The 13,743-nt window shown below is 37.5% G+C and overlaps 1 protein-coding gene across 13 annotated transcripts in view; it reads left to right on the top strand.

The window, feature by feature from the left end:
• Positions 1–4,659: 4,659 nt before the first annotated feature.
• The window catches only part of LOC118262398 (potassium channel subfamily T member 2), a 57,124-nt gene continuing 48,040 nt past the window's right edge, over positions 4,660–13,743 (top strand). For 5 of the 13 annotated variants that reach the window (XM_050704465.1, XM_035573732.2, XM_035573740.2 and 2 more), the window contains exon 1: positions 4,678–5,565. In XM_050704465.1, the coding sequence (XP_050560422.1) occupies positions 5,366–5,565 (200 nt within the window). In that variant the 5' untranslated portion in view covers positions 4,678–5,365. Of the gene's footprint in view, positions 5,566–13,743 lie in introns of all 13 variants that reach the window. The other 8 variants (XM_050704466.1, XM_035573828.2, XM_035573820.2 and 5 more) reach the window with 3 other exon arrangements.

The following is a 13,743-nucleotide window of genomic DNA, read 5'->3' as shown; positions in this document are numbered from 1 at the left end:
CCTGAAATATACCGCGTTTGATGGAAATCGGCTCAGTAGTGAGTGACTCGTGGGTACCTTTGGCTGTCATGATGACTCTCCAAGATGGCATAGTCATCTCTAAGAAACGCTTGATCATGGGCGGGCACTTATAGATATCAAGGATTTTAAGAAGCCATTCGTGGGACACACTGTCGAAGGCTTTTTGATAATCTATCCACGCCATGCTCAAGTTTTTCTGCGATGGATGTGCATCCTCCAATATGGCCTTATTGACCATGATATGGTCCTTACAGCCTCGGGCACCACGTCTGCATCCCCGCTGTTCTGCTGCCATTATGTTGTTGCTGCTGCAGTGGTTGTATAAAACGTTAGCCAAAACGGAAGTTAATAATTTGTACATACTGGGCAAACACGCAATTGGTCTCCAGTTTTTCGGGTTTTCGGTGTCAGCATTTTTGGGAATAAGTATTACCTGACCTGTTGTAAACCATTCCTCTAGATTTTCAAATCCCTGAACTATATTTGTGAACAATTTGGCAATGTATTTATGTGTGCTTGTTAAATATTTCAAGTAATAGTTTTGAATTTTATCTATTCCCGGTGTTTTCCAGTTGTGTAGTTTTTTAATTGCAAATTTAATTTCGTCTATTGTTATCTCTTCCGGTTCTATTGTATTCACTTCTGACATTGATTCTTCTATTTCTTTTATCCAAATAGCATCTGTGTTATATTTAATAGGGTTTGATAAGATGGATTTCCAAAACTACTCTACGTTTTCTTTACTAGGTATTTTAATTTCCTGCGTTTCTTTTTGGTTTCCTAAGCTACTATATAGTTTATGTTCATTTTCTTTAAATAGTTTGTTTTGTTCTCTCTTACTATTTGCATCTTCGTACCTTTTAATTCTACCTGCTAATGCTTTTATTTTCTGCTTTAACATTTCTGCTATATTTTTATGATCGTTTTCGCTTTGTATATTGTATTTATTTTACAAGTACTCCCTACTTCTGTCCATTCTACGTGACCTAACTCCTCTTTCGATTTCTATTAATCTAGCTAACTCTTTCCTAAACTTGTCTATCTTTTTTTGAATTCGTATTTTCCAGTTTGGGTCCCTTTTCGGTTTTATTGTATTACTTGGTTTATATGCTGCTTGGTTATTATTGATTATTAGGGTTTTAGCGGCTGCATAAATTATATCGTTTATTTCTCTTAGTGTAGTGTTAATCTCTAAAAGGTTCGGTAAGTATTTATTTATTTTGTGGCAGTTTTCAAAGAAATATTTGTTAAAATTCGCTTTAGGTAGTAGTTTTCTGTCTGCTATAGGTGTTTCTCTTACCTCGGATAGTGTGTTTAAAAAACTTAATATTATTGGGTCCCTGTTTTCACTGTCTAATATGTTTTGTGTGGCCTGGATTATTGTTTGAACTTCATCTGGTGTGTATGGTTGCGCGTGAGTGTCTTGTGTGTTATGTAGTGTGTCTGAGTTAAAGTTATTAATTGATTCAGTGTTTTCAGCCACCTCTACTATTCCTTCTGCTGATTGCTTTATTCGGTTGAGTAGTTCTTGTGAAAGCATATTGTTTTTTATTATTGTGCGTGCTTGTGTAGATAGTGAGTAACCATTAAATCTATTAACTTTAGGGTTGTGCGGGTTTCTCTCAATGTATATACGCTGCAATCTATTGATATATCCTGATCCTGCTGAACGCGCTTTATAGTAACAAAACATAAGTTCTTTCATTTCCTCATCACTCCATCGTCTTCTTCTGTCATCGCTTACTATCTCCAAGTTATTCGGTTGTGGGTCAGGTGTGTGGTGTTGTTGTATGTTAATATCAGTGTGTTCCGTGTGCTGTGAAGTATGTGTAGAGTGAGTAATACTGGGTGAATTATGGGTGCTGTGAGTTTCTTCTGGGTGTAGTGTGGGTTCTTCTGCTCTACTTTTTATTGCATTAAGTATTTCTGTGGGTATTGTTTTCCGGGCTATTATACTCCTTGCCTGTGTTGATAAAGTGTTCCCAGTAAATGTGAATGCTTTGGGGTTATTGGGGTTTCTACTTCTGAACAACGTTTCTAATCGTTTGATGTATTCGGATCCTAACGCTCTTGCGCGATAGAAACAAAATATGAGTTCTTCAAGTTTGCGTTTGACCACTTTCTGCGGGTATCTTCATTTAATGTTAACGTGGTCGAGTGGGATGTACCGGCAGAGCTAGTTGGAGATACTTCTCCGCTCCGCAAAGCATCATCCTCAGAATGGTCGGCTGTAACATTTGGGGCGCCCCTTCCTACTCCCACCCCGACTCCCGCCCGCCTGCTCAGCGGAGAGTCGCTGGCTAGCCCTACTACACGCCCGTCACCAGCACCAGACGTGTCCCGGCGATAGCCCCCGGGAAGCGGCCTTAAACGTTTATTCCTTTTTTGACTCTCCATTTTTGTTTGGGTTGCCAGAGCCCCGTTGGTCACCCGCAAAAGTTATTTCGTTTGCGAATGTCCGCCACTCACGTGAGCGTAGATGGTCAGCTCGGACGTGGGGTTGAAAAATATATATAAAAAATTGTTATTATAATATTTTATTTACACCGACTTACAAATAAAACAAAGAATAAGTGTGTGTAAGTGAGGGACGACTATTTCTCGTCGGCCGGGGAGAGGCCGTCCACTGACGGACTAGCCAGGGGCCAAAAGGCTTTGGGACGACCGAGTTAATCGAGTATCTGTGTAAACAGTTGCATGTACCCTGACCACAGAAGAACTGTAGTGTTGTAGATTGCCTAGGAATGTTACGGATATGCGGGGTGGCTGTTGCAATGCCCTATTTGTAACGAGTATTCTATTTACCTATAAGATAAAAATGTGCTTTTTGGTTTAACTACTATTCTATATATCTTCCTATTTCGCTCATTTTTCGTACATTGTCAGCCATGATGATAGCCATATGTGATTTAAATTAAGTCATATGTTTTTGCTCCATACGGTATTTCCATCTGTTAAATAAGTCAGATATTTTTTTTGATACGGGAAATTTAGGCCCTGCTTCTCACACCTTGGGTGGGGCAAGAGTGTCAGATATTTTCTGACTTAATACTGACCTTATTATATATTTCTTTTATTACAATACTATTTTATTATAATGGCAATAACATCGGGAAAATTAATTAGACTTAAAATACAATGCTGAAATTAACTACCACAAGGGTACTGAAGTTTGAAAATAATTTATTAAAGAATATATTGAAATCAAATGATGCTACATCAATTAATATTTATCTATCCACAGAAATGTTGGTAAACCCACCTCCTTCCGTCTCCAAATTTTAATATACTATTTTATACCATAATAATAATCAATATTTATATGTGGATTCGGCTATCGTTGTGCCGATAGTCGTGTCGGCCACCGGATTAATACCCAACAGGCTCTATAACCACCTTAGGGGGCTGGGGTTGGGCGGATGGATCAAGGGCCTGATGCAGTAGGCAGTACACCTCGAAACGGAACGTATTGTGAGGAAGTTTCTGCCTCTGGAGCCCTAACCACCGGTAGCTTGAACCATGCTCCCGCTACTGGTCGGCTCCTATTTTAATATTTTTAAATATTTTATTATGTATTTTGTAAGAAGTATTTAAAAATGTAATTTTTGAGGATTTTAAATAAATATATGTAATCAATATTTTAATTATCTCCAAAAATCTCTAAACTCTTTAGTATATGTGTATTACTTTTATGCTATAAACTAATATATGAGAGAATTCAAAATTTTTACTACTTATTTGCTTTTGTTTTTTAAATCTATGTATTTGCACACAATTTATTACTATCTCCACTACGAAAGGCCGCAAGTCCACACGTTCTGATTATTAAATCGATGTCGCGGCCCGGCAGCTTGAATTAATTATTAACTTACTTTTTTATGGGCTAGAGCCGCAGCGATTCGATGAATCACTTCATGGTAAGCTTTCGGCGCCGCTTTAAATACGCTTACAACTAGAGGATTTGAAAGTATGTTGACGGTCTTTGGAGAGAGGAAATAATAGTTGCAGTCATAAGGCGAAACAACGCAAGAACACCGGAGTCCGAGTCTTCCATGGCATGATGTTATCTTAACAAAATGTACATTATACTGTGTGCAGTTAGTAAATAAAAGGTTTTACTGCCATCTATTGGTAACCTCGCAAACGACAATGAAAACAAGCAGTTTTAAAAGTGTACAGGAAAATTTATCAGTGACAGAATTTGACGAATTACATAAGTCTGAAGACACAATTGCATGATGTGAATTATGTTATTGTTAAACAATTTACAAAAAAATATTATTTTATGTGGTGCAAATAATTAGTACCTATATGTTAATTTTAAAAGTATAATAGTCAATAAAAAATTTTTGATTCGTGAAATAACGTGATTAGTATATTCAGTGTTAATTTACGTAATGGAGTAATATCTGATTCAAATGACTAATAATATAATGAGTATTATTATTTATGAGTTACACACTTTACACAATAGCGCTGCGGCGGTGGCAACTCGTACTATAAGAGGGGCGACGTGGTGGCGGAATCGATCCGCCCCGCCCGACTACCTCTAGGGCGCACTTCACTCCAATAGTTCCAAACCTTGCTCACTTCATGGCAACCACCTTATGTATGAAACGTAGTATCTATACGCTTTTATTGTTTAGCCACCCCCATTAACAAAACCTGATATCTACCGCTTGGCGGCATTAAAGGTCACTAGTCGAAAAGCATAGGCAACGTTGTATTCAGGCCATGTTTTAGTAGATGTTAATCAATTCATTTTCCTGAATTGAAACTTAGTGTTACATATAAGTTAAATGTCAAGAAGCGCGCTACGAGACATTATAAGTGCGAATCGTGAACGTTTGTTGTGATCGACTGGATGGTTGCGGTAAATTTAAATTTGTTTCTGGATGATTTGGAACGATTTGTGGTAGAGCCTGCAAAGATAAGACGCCGTCTTTCTTAGTTGAGTGCTTCTGTGGAATGACATACTGTAGTGCAAGATATACGTACCTAAAACAAAACTAACATAGTGCATTAACTTTTATTATTATTCGTTTGGTTGGCGGAATAAAGCTTCATCACGTTTCGACACAGCAAATTACGTTATTCTAACCATTTTCCTTCGCGTGGCTCGCCATTAAATATCAGAGGACAGTCAGTAAAGGCAGCGTCATTGAGTCGAATCGAAGCTTCCCCGAGGCTGGCTGCAGGATCGGAGTGCGTCCGAAACGTGGGCGGCGCACCCGGCGGCGCCGCCGGTGGCGTCCGCCCTGGGTACGGGTATGAGGCGCTTTCGGCGGCGAGTGACGGCAGTGAAGGTGAACTCGACGAAGCACCCGAGTACGCCGCTTTTGAAATGGAACTCTCAGGTGGTGGCGAGTCTGTAGAAGGACCATCTTCCCGGGGTTCAACCAAAGTCAATTTTCCACCTGAAGTCGAGCTAGAGAGGCGGCCTACGGTCTCGGCAGTGGCAACCGCAGCCTATCATAGGAGTCGCGGAAGATCTATGAGTGCCTGGAGCGATATTAGCCGATCCAGTATACGCTTTGAGGAAAGGTCAGTGCAAACAGTTTAGTATTTCCCATGCTTTACACGGCAGTAAAACTGATTATTTGATTTTAACAATATTCAATTAGTATTCTAGGAATGTAAGTTAGGAGTAGGTTGCACAAAATGCTATGCTGTCATCTATTCACCTATTTGTTTTAACATGCGACAGAGGGAAGTGCGGGAACTGAAGGGCTGTATAGAGAGTAGTAATAGATAGGTTCACATGCTTCTTGAAATTAAAATTTATTATCGTTGGGACAAGTTACTCTACATTCACTCACCAAATTTTACATATTAAACAAAATCAGAGAAGCACCTTTAGCATCATTCTTGACGCATTAAGTTTCGGGCCCATTTTGACATGCGCGAAGCAGGCCCTACTTTTAACTGTGAATTCAGATCGAAAAGAGCTTTCGTGCAATAAATGGCTCCTTGACTTTGATACTTGTATACAAATTAAAATCATCGTGAGATAAACTTTTAAAAGCCTACTTAAAATATTCGACTTTTAGTTAATTATATAAATATGACGATCACGAACCTTCTAATTCAATTATTCATACGTTTCAATAAAAAATAGTCCATATTATGATAAGTAGTTAAAAGAAAATTACAGGATACATTATAAAATGGAAAATACATACGGCACACAAAATGTATGCCTTTATGAGAGTAAATAATCACAATTATACATAACACATACATAATACTTTTATAAATAATTATAATACCAGATATTAAAGTACTTAAATACCTTCGAATTTGAATATCTACCTAAATACATAAAGACATACACACATAAAGAAACCGCAACGCTGAGTTCGGGCGCTGAAACGAGAAGAATAGGTCAAGGTCAACCACGACAATTCTATCGTCAATTTTGGGATGCGCAGTGAGATCTCTCTTCGATATACATACATACCGACATACTTCCTTATACATTAGCACATACAGCCCTGTACATTTGGCGGACAGTGTTTAGGAATTCAAGTAGTGCGTTGTGCTTGGAACTGGTGGAGGATGAAAAAGATGAATAGGCAATTAATTTCTAATTACCAATAACCATTATTTACCATTGACCCACGTTCCAATTAATTGTTGACTCAGGCGATTGTTTGATCCTAATAGATCAGGTCGGTAATATCGGTCAGGTTATAACACTCCTAGAGGCGTGAAACTTTCTTGCTCGTCCTCAAAGTTGTCGGACGGCTCGATAGCATAACATTTTTGCGGTGATGGCTATACTTAGAGTTAACACGTTGGGGGACTTCACTTTATCCTCGTACAGGCGTGATTCTTCTCGCCTTGTTAAAAAAAGACAATGATTTGGTTTTTGGATGTCTAGTCACCTGCCTAACAAAATTGGTTGTCGGTTTTTTAACCTGTCTTGGTGATGTTGGAGAAGCGGACGTGAGTCGGGTGTTTCAGTTTCAGTATAATTTATACTACATATTATTTACGCTAAAGCTTATTTGGTGATCATCTGTTCAACATTAAAATGTTTTAAACATTTAGTTCCTATCTTACCAACTCAATTAAGTTTCTGTGCAGTTTCTACTGAAACATTTTGACACATTTCAAATGGGAGAAACTGGGCGAAACTTAATCGGCGGTGGTGAAGCAGCAAAGAGTGAGGGTTATCTAGCAAAACTTTAAAGATTTGTATTTACTTTTCAAGTAACATTTGATTTATATTATGGAATTTTGCAGAGACGTGTCCTGTTGTCTGACTAATAACTGTTTTTTGTTTCCACTTTGTGCTTTAGGACTTTCTGCTGTCCTGGGTGCATAAGAACACAGCTTTTATATACACACACCGCAAACAAACCCGGAATAAATAATAATAAAAAAATAGCAAAATACACAGACACAGATTATCAATAGAGATCAAAACTCAGTGGAACGTTACCCACACCAAAACTGTCCCAATAATTTTATCTACCACGGGAGTAATCCCTAAAACCCTCCACAATAGTCTGAACCAGTTAAATATTAGTCCGTCAACCTACCTTCTTCTTCAAAAAGCAGTAATCCTAAATACTTGTCGTCTAACCCGAAAATTCCTCAATACATAGAAAAACATTATATTTCATTTACAGCACTTGGCTTTGGCCCGTGCTTTTTAGAACCCCACAAGATGGGAGAAAACATAAAAGTTTAAAGAAATAATAATAAAAATAAACCACTTATACTGTATTAGAATTAGAACGCAGTAATTATAAAAATAACTAAAAGCGCTCTTCGCAAATGATATTTACAAGTAGGTACCTGGGTATGTCAGAAGGATTAGGCATTAATGGACCGGACATGAAGCAATCGTTACAGGAACGCTACTTTGGCCGCCTGAATAAGGTACTGAAAAGTTCATTATCAGGCGGAAATAAGATACGAGCCTTTAACGGTTCGGTCATGCCGGTCCTTGTGTATTCTTTTGGCATACTCAAGTGGACTCAGACTGAACTTGATACCCTGGATAGGCGAGTCCGGACACTGCTGCCTTTCACACTGTAAAGTGTGCAACCTTAGGGAATATTTCCTGAAAGTAAACGAGGAAATGCATCAAAAAGTAGCAGCAGTGGACAATGGACTCACTCCACTATCCTTAGCAAAAGAGATCTGGCGCAACCCTGTGGTATTGAGTGTCAATGACCAAGAAGTAAGGAGGTATGGCATAGCAAGGAGCTCCACCGACGCTTCTTCCGTGCCCTTGCTGGGCCTAGTGTAGATTTCCTGGCGTCCGTATCTTGGCTACGATTCAGTAATCTCTTTGGAGAAACTGAAGGATTTGTTTGTGTAATTATGGACGAATAAGGATAACCCTTACGAATAACTACCGGAAATATATTATTAAGGATAGGACTGTTAACATATTTTGGGTATGTCATAGTCCTGGTGAATCCATAAGACATATAATTTCTGGTTGTGGTCGTTTGGCTAATAGTCAATATTTGCATTGACATAATCAGATGGCCAAGATTATCTATCAGCCACTTGCTTTGTACTATCGACTTGTCATACTACAAGTATGTGCCCAGTTCTTGAAAACGGCCATATCACATTGTACTGGGATCGGTCGATCATCACTGACAGGACTATTGTAGCCAATAAACCTCATATAGTGGTTGTAGACCGACAAGCGCACCGCACGATGATAGTCCGTCATACCTCATTACGAGAACCTCGTGAAAGCTGAGAAAGATAAACAAATAAAATATCTTGATTTGGCTCACGAGGTTGTCGACATGTGGAATCTGGATTCGGCTATCATTGAGCCGATAGACGTTTCGGCCAAGGGGTTGATCCCTAAAAGCTTCGACATCCATCTTAGGAGGCTGGCGTTAGGCGGGTGGATCAAGAGCCTGATACAGAAGGCAGTTCTCCTGGGAACGGCACGTATTGTGTGTAGGTTCTGTCTCTGAAGCCCTAATCACCGGTAGCTTGGACAATGCTCCCGCTACTGGTCGGCTTCTATTTTTAAATATTATTTTATTTTGAAATTTATAAGTAATATTTAATAATGTTTTTTTATAGATTTTTTTTATGTTAGGAATAATAATAATATAACTATTACTAGTCGATTACTATTTTAAAATATTTTTTTATTTTAAATCCATTTGCGATGTTTTTATGGAGAGGACCAAGAAAGAAAGATTTAAATGAGGTCAAATTTATAATTTTATCCGGATTTACGAATGGCACTGCAAATATTTACCTTGATTCAAATTCAAAAGCTGGAAATAAATTATCGGTGGAAGTGTAACACAGAAAACTGTTCATGCTTGCAACTGGACTGATATATCAGACATTTTATGCTGACATTTGTGAATGTGTAGTAAAATCAAGTAGTGCTCTCGTGGTTTAAAAAAACTGAGCTCAGTGTTTGATAAATATTTTCTACTATTCGTATTTCATTAATTGGTAACGTATACCATATAAATTACAATTTAATTGCCTTTAAATTGAGGGTATTTGTCAAAAAAATTATATCTTTTATTAAAGTTGCAGACCACAACACTAGACCGACCGACTAATAGACCTTTATACAACTTTTATTTATTTAGATCTGTCGGTTTATGTTGCTTTTTGCACAATCGATGGCTATCCCTGTATGTACAATGGAAATGAACCCAAGGACCTGGTTAGTGCAGATTATTGTAGATGATAGAAAAAAGGTAGGATTATGGATGGGTAGCTATGGACTAGTTACTTCACTACGGTTTTCAGAAAAGTATTTGTTATACTTGGTGCTTCCAAGTTTTTAGTCTATTAAGCGACTGAAAAAGAAATATTTGAAGTATTTTTTAACGTAATTTATTGAAAGTTTTATAGAACCATGTTTTAAGCTATTGTGCGCACTACGAGACCCACAATGGACAGTCGTACCTAATATAGATTCTCTTGCAAAGATTTTAATTTTTGATCTTTGTTGTATTAGGTCCTGTAACTTTCTCATTAAAATTAGCTTTTATTGATTTAGTTAGGTGATTTGTGACATTTGATTTGTATAATTAAAGACACGTAACTGAAAACCCAGTTTTACAATCCTGAAATAAATGAAATGTATGTATTTTTGCCCGGCGTCTTAAGATAATGTGGCGATTTCGTCACGCACCCGGGTTAACTGCGCAAACGAAGCGAATAAATTCACGCCATGTTAAACATTGCTGAAAAGCATTTTTATTGTAGATGTTTAGCTTATTATTCAATGTCAAAACTTTACAACCCCTATCTTAACTGTTCAAGAAGGATTCAGACTACGGAATATAAAGCCAACCTCACCATTCAATATCCACGCAATATGGATGCAATGGACGCTAGTGTTGCAACTCAAGAGTACGAAATTTCACAATATATATGTAGATCGATCGGCATTGGATTCAAGAGCAAAAAACCCCAGAATCGATTCAGTAGTAACTTTTCTTTATTGTGTGATCGTACTGAAGACCTTATAGCAATCACTGTGTTGTCAATGGATAGGTCTCTTAATTAGGACAAAACTATGGCGGCTGGTCCGAAATCCACGAAAAGCTTTCAATGTGTTCCTTCGAATACTGGACTGGAGCCTTGGTCCCGGTCTGTCGCTTGTCTGATATTCTTTGTATTAAACTTCTAAATGCCTTGTCGCGGGGATTTCTAATGATACGAAGATAACGCCAGTTTGTCAAACCGTACTCAATTTCTAGTTCAACCTATGTATGTATGTAGTAAAGCGCGCCCATGTAAGACTGCAGCTGGGTTTGACTGCCGGGTTGAACAATGTACCCATAGTTTGACTTTTGGGAATTCGCAGTTGCCCCGAGTGGAGTGTGATGTGTAGTGTATAAGTAAATGGCGATACCTGGTTTATACATATTATATGTGCACCCCTTTCTATCAACCCTTTTGGGAAATATACATGAAGCTTGAAGATATATTGTTATGAACGTGTAATGTACCTTATAACCCAAATCCGTGGTATGAAAACTATTTTATTTCTAAAAGATTGTGTGCAGTTTAATTTTGTTGTAGGTACATTTATATACTTGTCAAAAAGGGGATAAGTATACCTAAAACTATTTTTAGCCGCCCATTTCTCCTAGATCGCGGCACGTACGAGGTGGCAAAATGTAAATTTGAAAAGAGCACATCAATATCTATAAAAGTAATAATTTTCAACACTACAGGCAAACATTCCGACCAAACTATCAAATAACTGAACATATTCTATATAAAAATTATATACATATTAACTAAATTCGAATAGTAATATCATCATTTATCACATTTAGACATTGATTTCGATGATGCTCTCAATGCAGTATTTATTTATACATACTATAGCCTATAAATACGTTATATGGTCGCTTGAATGTCCAAGACATTCGGTTCACTGAATATTACCCAATTATTATCAGAGAAGCAATCTAAGGCATTTATCAACACTTGAAGTAGTTTGATTCAGGAACTTCAAATTATGGAAGGGTAAATAATTTACACTAAATAATGTAGGATACTAGATGTCGTCCGTGACTATGCTCGCGTGGAAGTTCATTATCTTTTTACTCCCAAAATTTCTGAAACACATATTTATTTGTTTTATATATGTAATTACAAACGTACTTTTTTACAGTTATTTTATTTTTCACAACTCGAAAATCGACTCCATTGCTAGGACGTCAAAAGTTATACTTTGACTCACTTGTTTTAATTACTAGAAGATTCCATTATCGACTATGACGACAGCCTATGTCACACAAAGTCGACGGTGTGTAGAAATAGATCCGTCACCTTGAGGTCGTGCACAACGAGATAATATAATTATATAAGCCTGAACGAAAGTTTCTTCTTAATAGCTCTCTCCTACATCTCTTCTACAGAGTCATCCGTGTGTTACTTGTCCTGTACTGAGGCGATATGATATATGTACAAGGTGCAGATTTGGAATTTAATCCAAATTCTGGAGTGTGTTGTAGAATATTTAGTGTCTGAGACTTGACTGTCTTTTCACGATTTTTCTTAGTATTTTGTTTTCTTTTCTTTAGTCCTGTTCTGACAAAAACGAACAACAGAAGTAGTTACCCATTTTGTTGCAACAGTTGCCAAGTTTGGCGTGTCCATATATTTTGGTGAAACATTTTTATTTATATTCCTACATAGATAACAATTTGAATTGTACCAACGATCAGTTGCGAGTCAAATGTATACGGAAATTAATTTTCTTCTAGTGACAATAAATTTATGGTGGCTGTTATTGAAAGTTAGACAGATTTATGTGAAGCACCTACACTTTACCTTGCTTTTTGATAAGCCTCGTGCAAAAATAGGTATGTTTTACATTGCGTGATATTTCAAACCCTCTGTAAAATTAACACGAAAAGACCGATAATATACTGCTCGGGCAGTATTCACTCTTGAAAGCATGGTCACTAAACCTATTATTTTTAATTCAAATTAAATTTTATTAAATACAAAAGGAGCTCTCGGCAGCCTGTGGAGAAACATATCTATCCCGGCAATCATCTTCAGGTAATTAATGTCGGTCAACCAGTTTCCTACTAGAGCAATGAGTGCATCAGGCTTGGGGATGTCCTCCAAGATACCAACAGCCTGGGGCATGATCCTGTAGGATACCTGGCCTTGGTAATTGGTGTCGAAAATACAACCCATTCTGTAGATACTACAAAACATGACCAGCAGCCCGACATCTGAGTCGAATTTTTCACCCCCCTTTGTAGCAGATGTTCTCTGACTGTCACTGTGAAAAGGTCCCACACTGTTACATCCTCATCCGTGTTTGCTATGTGGACCTCGAATGACCTCCAGACTGCCTGGTTGGTCATCTTTATATCCTTCAGATATAAATAAGCAAACTCTTTCCCTGCATCCAAGTCTGGTACGGAAGCCCTAAAACTGTTTACAAATGCTTCTCGTGCTGCCTCTAAGGACTTGTAAATGGATTTTATTATCAGCTGAGGCTTCTCTTTCTTTACTTGGTGAAGAACATAGATGGATATTAATACTCTAAGCCTGAGGAAGCGGCTTGAACTGTAATGCCCTGTTTATTCTTGATGAACTTGAGGTAAGACATCTTGATGATTTAATGATTGCTTTTTCAGTATCAAATTTCCTTCAGTTTCAACTGTAAAAATCGGCCAAGTGCGAGTCGGACTCGCCCATGAAGGGTTCCGTAACAGCAAATAAATGACATAATATAAAAGTTGTAAAATAACTTGACTATGAACGACAAAGTTATATTTGCGGATTTTGAAAATGTTTTATTTCTTAAAAACTAATAATGATATTCTTGGTCAAACCAATTTTCGTTGATAGTTTCCATTGAAATCTACAGCATATATTTTTTTCAGTTTTCTCACTCTCTTATTTTAAAAGTTAGAGGGGGGGGGACACTCATTTTTCCACTTTGGAAGCGTCTACTTTCAAACGATTTGCTTTTGACGAAAAGTGGTTTTAGAAACCTTAATGTCTTTTTTAAAGACCTATCCATAGACACCCATCACGGATATGTTAGCAGAAAAAAAAATTTTTTAATCACTTCTATGTATGGAGTGTCCCCTTTAATTTTTTAATTTATATTTTTTTTATTCAAAATTCCAATAGCGGTTACCGAAATTCATCATCCTACAAAGTTTCAACTATATAGGCCCAACAGTTTCGGAAATAAATAGCTGTGACATACGGACGAAC

This window comes from Spodoptera frugiperda, chromosome 25 (assembly GCF_023101765.2).
Source record: "Spodoptera frugiperda isolate SF20-4 chromosome 25, AGI-APGP_CSIRO_Sfru_2.0, whole genome shotgun sequence".
Taxonomy (NCBI): Eukaryota; Metazoa; Arthropoda; class Insecta; order Lepidoptera; family Noctuidae; genus Spodoptera; species Spodoptera frugiperda.
The sequence above is the reverse complement of the archived record's forward strand: the minus strand, read 5'-3'. Positions and strand labels throughout refer to the sequence as shown.